The 9,250-nt window shown below is 37.1% G+C and overlaps 1 protein-coding gene across 1 annotated transcript; it reads right to left on the reverse strand.

The window, feature by feature from the left end:
* Window positions 1–445: 445 nt before the first annotated feature.
* On the reverse strand, window positions 446–904 carry LOC111404419. The gene has a single exon (XM_023033229.1). It carries the CDS (start codon window positions 902–904, stop codon window positions 446–448), a length of 459 nt encoding a protein of 152 aa, XP_022888997.1.
* Window positions 905–9,250: the final 8,346 nt, after the last annotated feature.

Raw genomic sequence — 9,250 nt, forward strand, 5'->3', positions numbered from 1 at the left:
TTCATATGTTCATCCCACAAATGATCGATTGATACATTTCGAAGTGCAATGTGAGTTTCTTTATCCTTGATTTGTCTATGACGAACAAGAAATTCTTGAAAATGTCGATTTTCATCTCCAACCAACTCAACTTTTGGACTTGGCGCTTCCGTCCATTCTTGAAGTGGTACATCAACATTGCGTTCTTCCTCGATAATCATGTTATGCATTATTATGCATGTAGTCATGATATCATGTAATACTTGTTTTTCCCAAAACCATGCGGGTTCTTTCATTATTGCAAACTTCGATTATAGAACACCAAATACACGTTCAACATCTTTTCTAAACGCTTTTTGTTTCATTACAAATAATTTTTTTTAGGACCACGCAACTCATGAATTGTTTGCATAGTGGTAGACCGTTTTGGGTATATACTATCAGTTAGATAGTAACCCACGTTATATTATCTTCCTTGAATGATGTATTGAGCTGGAGGAACAATACCTTGAGCAAGGTTTGCGAAAAGATGAGATCTCTCCAAAACGTTGATATCGTTGTTCGAACCAGGAAGTCCAAAATATGCATGCCATATCCAAAGATCATAATTAGCTACAGTTTCGAGGATAATAGTTGGGGATCCACTACGACCTGTATATTGTCCTGCCCATGCGGTTGGACAATTTTTCCACTTCCAATGCATACAATATAGACTGCCCAACATTTCGAGAAAATCACGTTGTTTATTAACATGGAATAGTCTCTCAATGTCATTCGCAGTGGGTGATCTTAGATATTGCTCAGCAATTATTTCGACAACGGCATGACAAAATCTCTTCAAACTTTCAACGATGGTAGATTCACCTATTTTAATATACTCATCAGTAGCATCTACTGACACGTCGTATGCCAACATCCGAAACATTGCCGTTACCTTTTGATGACTAGGCAATTCGAGTCTACCTATCCCATCTCGTTTCTGCACAAAATAATTGTCATGACCTTCCACCGACGTTAGTGTTCGACCAAATAAACATCAAGACATTCAAAATTGTCAACGGAACATATGTTCATTGAAATGTGGGTTTTCAGCAAAGTAGCCATTGAAGAGATTTACATCAGGGATTTCGATCACAGTCGATAGTTCTACGACCCTGAATGGAGCCTTCATGTGGCCTTTGGTAAATACGTTGAGTAGCGTACTGAGCTATGAGTAGGTTTCTATTCTAACATATACAAGCAATAGTGATAAGTGTGTTTTTACACACTTATTTAGCACTTTTTGAAATTTTATTATTGATAAAATTGAGTAGATTTCTATTTATAATTGTGTAATTGTTATTTTTGTAAGATAAAACCCCGGAAAGAAGTATAACGAGCAAAAAGATAAGGAAAAGGACTTAAATTGAACAAAATTGTGAAGCTGAGGACTTGAAGTGCAATTATGGAAGGGCCTAAATGTAATAAAAGTCAAATTTTGAGGACCAAATTGCACTAAATGAAAGTTGAAGGACCTGATCTGCAATTTTGAGATTTTTGGTCAACCTTTTTATTATTTTATCCTTATTTTATGCTAGATATTTTTAGGATATTTATGTTGTATCTAATAATATTTTTTTTTATATTATATTTTATACATATTCCATTTATATACTAATATAACTTGGTAGGTGAAAAAAAAATTCCCAACTATTTCACTCTTCTCTCTATCTCTCTCGGTCTCTCTCTCTCTCTCTTTCTTGGTTTTTTTCTTTTAGTTTTATTTTCTTTTGTTAATTTTAGTTTTATTTTGGGAATCAAGTGGATATAGCAAGGAGATCATTAAGGAAAGCTTGAAGAATACATTGAAGGATTACAATTCGTATTTAAAAGGGTTTTATCTCAACTTTTGTATTCCTTTCATTTAGTTCTTCATGTTTGTAATGATATGTTTATGAGAATCTCTTTGTTATTTTGTTAGAATGATGAACTAAACAAGTTTATGTTGGAATTTATGTATTGGCTTAACCTATTTTCATTAATATCGTGTTATATGTTGTTAGATATGCATTTGTTATCAAAATATTGGTGTATTAATTATCATGTTTAAGATTACTACATTTATTTGACGTCAATAGATGTTGTGGTTAGGTAGTTGTGTAATTATTGAAAAATTGTTGCACATAATAGACCGAAATAATTAATACCATAGGTTTGTATGATTTCGACTATATGCGTTTAGGTATCTAGACATGTATACCTACCATATGTGACCCGTTGAATTATTTTCACAAAAATTGAATGCAGTTGTTTGGTTTAGAACGACAGAGAAATATGTTAATGCTAAGCAATTAGGGTTGATATCGCTCGATAGAGGTTATTGACTAATTTTGGAAAATCGGGTCTAACCACATATTTTGATAATTTGCATCGACGCATAATTGGCTTGAAAAGGGTTAAGCGAAATCATAAATTCCAACATCTTTTAAAATCAAACTTTTCCACTTTTTAAGTATTATTTAAATATTTTAAATCAAAAACGAGTTTTCGCCTTTTTATAGTTTTTAAAATCGAACTTTTAAATGTGTGTATCTTTTTCGTTAATTTGAAACAAATACACTCGTAATTGAAAACAACACTCTCTGAGGGATCGACTGGGACTTAAAAGGTCCATTATACTACTTGATCGCGACCCGTGCACTTGCGGCGTGCCATTTAATACCGATCAAGTTTTTGGCGCCGTTGCCGGGGAGTGTTTTTGTCAAATTACTAGTTAATTTGTCAATCACTTTAACGGACTTTACTTTTTGTTTTAAATTTCCCCCTTTAAATCCAAAAGTTACTTTGTCTTTGTTTTTGTCAAATTCCTAACTCGTTCATTGTTTATGCATCGTTCACGAAGTCTCAATCTTCTAGAATTTGATCTTGAAATCGAAGGGACTTTTCGAAAGAGGCTTAGAGAACAAAACGAGTTGAAAACACAACAACGAGACATGGAGCGTCAAGAAGGTCATCTGGACCCTCTTATTCGACATGAACAAGCTCCTCGGGATGGTGTGCCGCCTAGTTTTGATAATCAAGCGGGCAGGGTTCAAAATCCTGTAGTCAATGAGGAAGATATGTTGTTTAGGGATTTTCTGAACCGCCCTGTCGTTGAGAACCAAGCGGGTATCATTTACCCGTCATATGGACATCCTAACTTTCAACTACGATCGGATGTCATTAATCTATTCCCCAATTCTTTATCATTCTATGGTAGAACAGATGAAAACCCACACGCTCACATCGCGAGATTCATGGAAATTGTTAGCAATTTCACATATGAAGGTGTGAATGATGAGGTTATAAGAATGAGGTTATTCGTACATACTCTGAAAGATAAGGCAAGAGAGTGGATTGACAATCTACCTTCGAGGAGTATCACAAGTTGGGTGGAGTTGGTACAAAAATTCAATACTAAATTTTTTCCACTTGCTCGTGTGGCCAAGTTAAAGCACGATATAACCACTTTCCAACAACTTGACTCTAAAACCTTTCACGAGGCTCGGGAGAGGTTCAAGGGCATGCTAAGAAAGTGCCCAAACAATGGGATTACTTTAGCACAACAAGTCCAGTACTTCTACGCCAAGTTAACTCCTTCTCACTGCTCAAATGTTAACTCATCGTCAAACGAATCTATCCAAAACAAAAGTATCCGAGAGGCATATGAGCTATTTGAGGTGATGAGTGAACAAAGTGCCATGTGGCCAGATAGATGTGCTAAAGTGGGAGTTAGTGGAGCTCGAGAGAGTGAAGCATACTCTCTTATGTTATCAAAGATTGACTTTCTAGCACGAAAAGTAGAAGGACTTTCTACTTCGTCATCTGGCTCTCATTCAGCTCATATGGTCCAATCCCCACTGGTCTGTGAAATGTACGGAGCTAATCATTTGAGTTCAAGTTGTCCGTTGATTGCCAGTAGTTTGGGATCCACCGAGCAATTGGCATATACACAAAATTTTCAACGCCCTGGGTACAATCCTTACGCTCAAACTTAAAACCCTGGATGGCGTAATCACCCTAACTTCTCTTATGGGAATAACCAGAATGTGTTAAATCCTAAACCACAAGAGAAGAAAGAAGGTTGGGAAGAGGCCATTGCTAAGTTAGCAAATCATCAATTGCAATACCAAGAATGCAATGATGCCTCGTTGAAAAATTTGGAAAGGCAAGTGGGCCAAATTGCAAAAATTCTCTCTGAGAGGCCTCAAGGGGCTTTACCCAGTGACACTGAAACAAATCCCAGAGAGAATGCAAAGGCCATTATTACCAGGAGTGGGACTCAATTGTCTGAACCCACGGTAGTACAACGAAAGGCTCGAGCTGACAAAGAACCAATCGTTGAAAATGAGGTGGTGCAAGTACCTAAAGAGGTTGTTGAAGAAGGTAAGATTGATGAACAGGAGCCATTAACATCAAAGGCTCCAATTCCAGTCAAAGCCTATGCACCTCCTATGCCTTTCCCTCAAAGACTCCAAAAGCATAAATTGGATATTCAATTTGGTAAGTTTTTGGATGTGTTTAAAAAGCTACACATTAACATTCTGTTTGCAGATGCTCTAGCTCAAATGCCGAGTTATGCAAAGTTCATGAAAGATATCCTTTCTAACAAAAGAAAACTTGAAGAGCATGAAATGATGATGTTGACGGAAGAGTGTAGCGCCATTCTCCAGAAAAATTGCCTCCTAAAATCAAAGATCTAGGGAGCTTTACTATTCCATGTGCTATTGGGGATCTTAATTTTACTAAAACTTTGTGTGATCTCGGAGCGAGCATTAACTTAATGCCCTTGTCTATCTTTGAAAAGTTGGGAATGGGAGAAGCAAAGGCTACTACGGTATCGTTGCAATTGGCCGATCGGTCAATTAAATATCCTCGAGGTGTGGTTGAGGATGTCTTGGTAAGAGTGGATAAGTTCATCTTCCCTGCTGATTTCATTATACTTGACATGGAAGAAGATAATGATATCCCTATCATTCTGGGACGACCATTTCTTGCTACCGGTCGAGCCTTGATTGACGTACAGGAGGGTAAACTCATTTTAAGGGTACAAGATGAGCAAGTCACTTTTAACCTCTTGAAATCCATAAAGTACCCGTCGGAACCAGATGACTGTTTTCGGGTGGATATGATTGATCATTTGGTTGCCGACTCTCTTTATGGGCGTTCTAACGACACTCTTGAGAGATGCCTAGTAAGTTTTTCTGATATAAGTGATGGTGACCCTGATGTTGAAGGTATGACAAAGTACTTGGAAGCTACACCTTTCCGCACCTTCAAGAGGGTACCATATTATGAGGAGTTGGAAAAGACATCTTCAATACCTCTTCCATCTCATCAAAAAGCCCCTACGCTTGATTTGAAAACACTTCCACCTCATTTGAGGTATGCCTATTTAGGAGAATCATCCACACTTCCAGTGATCATCTCCAATTCCTTAACCGATCTAGAAGTAGAGAAGCTACTTCGAGTCTTGCGAGAACATAAGGAAGCAATTGGATGGGCGATAAATGATATTCGGGGAATCAGTCCGTCATTTTGTATGCACAAAATACTGATGGAGAATGACTTTAAGCCATCAGTCGAGCATCAAAGGCGGTTAAATCCGAATATGAAGGAAGTGGTGAGAGCGAAAGTTGTTAAATTACTTGATGCAAACATTATCTATCACATTTCTAATAGTCCATGGGTAAGTCCTGTTCAAGTTGTACTTAAGAAAGGAGGCATAACAGTAGTGGAAAATAAGGACAACGAACTCATACCCACTAGACCGGTGACTGGTTGGCGAGTGTGTATTGACTACCGCAAGCTAAATACTGCAACTAGAAAGGATCAATTCCCTCTTCCTTTCATAGATCAAATGCTAGAGCAGTTGGCAAGGTATTCACATTATTGTTTTCTTGATAGGTATTCGGGCTATAATCAAATTCTAATAGCTCCGGAAGATCAAGAGAAAACAACATTTACATGCACGTATGATACTTTTGCGTACAGGAGAATGCCCTTTGGCCTGTACAATGTACCTGCTACGTTCCAAAGGTATATGATGGCGATTTTCTCCGACATGGTGGAGAAAAGTATTGAGATTTTTATGGATGATTTTTCAGTTTTCGGTGCCTCATTTAATAGATGTCTTAACAATTTAGAGATGGTACTTAGACGATGTAAAGAGACCAATTTAGTTCTAAATTGGGAAAAGTGTCATTTCACGATCAAAGAAGGCATAGTTCTTGGCCATCGAATTTCTCTGAAAGGCATAGAGGTTGATAAGGCAAAAATTCAAGTAATTGAAAAATTGCCTCCACCAACTACAGTAAAAGGAATTCGAAGTTTTCTCGGACATGCTGGCTTTTACAGGAGGTTTATTAAAGATTTTTCAAAAATCACAAAACCTCTTTGTTCCTTGCTTGAAAAGAACACAGTCTTTAATTTCTCTTAAGAATGCCTTAATGCTTTCAATGCACTGAAGGAAAAGATTATCACGGCTCCTGTCATCGCAGCTCCAGATTGGAATCTTCCATTTGAGCTGATGTACGATGCTAGTGATTATGCTGTTGGAGCAGTTCTGGAGCAGATGAGAGATAAAGTCCTGCATGTTATCTATTACGCCAGTCGAACTTTGACCGATGCGCAATTGAATTATGCTACTACTGAAAAGGAGATGCTAGCAGTAGTATTTGCATTTGATAAATTTTGATCATACCTCATTGGTTCCAAAGTAATTGTCTACACTGACCACTCGGCCATGAAATATTTGTTGGCAAAGAAAGATGCTAAATCGAGGTTGATCAGATGAGTACTCCTCTTGCAGGAGTTCGACCTCGAGATTTGAGATAAAAAGGGAACTGAAAATGTCATTGCTGATCATTTATCTCGTCTCGAGCAACCCGAAGACGTTTTGGAAGGTGAAATCAATGAGGTGTTCCCTGATGAACAGTTGTTGCAAATCATCCAGATTTTACAAGCCAATCATACACCATGGTATGCAGACCATGTGAACTATCTTGTTAGTGGCATCATACCCCCAGATCTTTCTTATCAACAAAGGAAGAGGTTCTTCGCTGATGTGAAGCATTACTTCTGGGAAGATCCTTTGTTATTCAAACGGGGTCCGGATCAAATTATCCGGAGATGTGTGCCGGAGGAGGAAATGGAGAAAATACTTGAACAATGTCATTCTTCTCAATATGGTGGTCACTTTGGTGCTGTAAAAACTGCATCAAAGGTCCTTCAATCTGGTTTTTATTGGCCCACCTTATTTAAGGATGCTCATACACTTGTCTCTAAGTGTGATCGATGCCAACGGACTGGTAAAATTTCCAAACGTAATGAAATGCCGTTGAATTCCTTATTGGAGGTGGAGATATTTGATGTTTGGGGTATTGATTTTATGGTGCCATTTTCGTCCTCATTTTCAAATCAATATATATTGGTGGTTGTAGACTACGTGTCAAAGTGAGTAGAAGCGGTAGCTTAACCTACTAATGATGCTCGGGTGGTAGTAAATTTTCTGAAGAAAAATATTTTCTCGCGCTATGTCACTCCCCGAGCCATCATTAGTGATGGCGGTAAACATTTCTGTAATCACCTTTTCGACTCACTTTTGACCAAATATGGAGTGAATCATCAAGTGGCCATTCCCTATCATCCCCCAAACAAGTGGCCAAGTTGAAATATCTAATCGAGAGTTAAAGAGAATTCTCGAGTTGACGGTCAATGCATCAAGAAAAGATTGGTCCAAGAAGTTGAAGATGCATTGTGGGCATATCGGACTGCTTTTAAAACGTCGATTGGTATGTCTCCATATCGGCTTCTATTTGAAAAAGCATGTCATTTACCAGTCGAACTAGAACATCGGGCCTATTGGGCTATCAAAGCCTTGAATTTTGATGGAAAATTGGCCAGTGAGAAGAGATTGCTCCAATTGAATGAACTTGATGAAATTCGCCTTGATGCATATGAGAGTGCACGTCTCTATAAAGAAAAGACAAAGAGATGGCATGATCAGCACATTGTGAGGCGGGGATTTTTGTCGGGCAACAAGTTCTTCTGTACAATTCTCGACTCCAGTTATTCCCTGAAAAACTCCGCTCCAGATGGTCGGGTCCTTTCACCATCGTAAAAAATTTTCCACATGGAGCAGTTGAGCTTCTTAATGAAGGAAAAGCAAATTTCAAAGTAAATGGTCACAGATTGAAACCATATTTGGGAAGTGATTTTGCTAATGAAAAATCCTCCATTCCTTTCAAAGATCCGAAATAAAGATGCCCTATAGTTGAGCTAAGGACTATAACCAAGCGCTTGTTGGGAGGCAACCCAACTGTTTTAACTCTTGTTTTATTTATTTACTTTTAATGTTTTTGGTAATTATATTGTTGAACTAATATATTTATTTTGTAGGAAATTTTTGATATCCCAGCCATTTCTGGATCTCCCAGGTTCTGGAACAATTCATGTGCAAAGAAGTCTTTGATCCAAGTGACTCACGTTCATCATAAGTCCAGCAAATGCATTGGCTCCACTTCACGAATGGCTATTTAGGGAAGTTTCCTTATTCCACTTTACTTTAGCTTGTTATTTACACATTGAGGACAATGTGTGAATTAAGTTTGGGGGTGTGATAAGTGTGTTTTTACACGCTTATTTAACACTTTTTGAGACTTTATTATTGATAAAATTGAGTAGATTTCTATTTATAATTGTGTAATTGTTACTTTTGTAAGCTAAAACCCCGGAAAGAAGTATAACGAGCGAAAAGATAAGGAAAAGGACTTAAATTGAACAAAATTGTGAAGCTGAGGACTTGAAGTGCAATTATGGAAGGGCCTAAATGTAATAAAAGTCAAATTTTGAAGACCAAATTGCACTAAATGAAAGTTGAAGGACCTGATCTACAATTTCGAGATTTTTTGGTCAACCTTTTTATTATTTTATCATTATTTTATGCTATATATTTTTAGGATATTTATGTTGTGTCTAATAATATCTTTTTTTTTTATATTATATTTTATAGATATTCCATATATATACTAATATAACTTGGTAGGTAAAAAAAATTTCCCAACTCTTTCACTCTTCTCTCTATCTCTCTCGGTCTCTCTCTCTCTCTCTCTTTTTCTTAGTTTTTTTTCTTTTAGTTTTATTTTCTTTTGTTAATTTTAGTTTTATTTTGGGAATCAAGTGAATATAGTAAGGAGATCATTAAGGAAAGCTTGAAGAATACATTGAAGGATTACAATTCGTATTTAAAAGG

The sequence above is a fragment of the Olea europaea genome, chromosome 11 (assembly GCF_002742605.1).
Source record: "Olea europaea var. sylvestris chromosome 11, O_europaea_v1, whole genome shotgun sequence".
NCBI lineage: Eukaryota > Viridiplantae > Streptophyta > Magnoliopsida > Lamiales > Oleaceae > Olea > Olea europaea.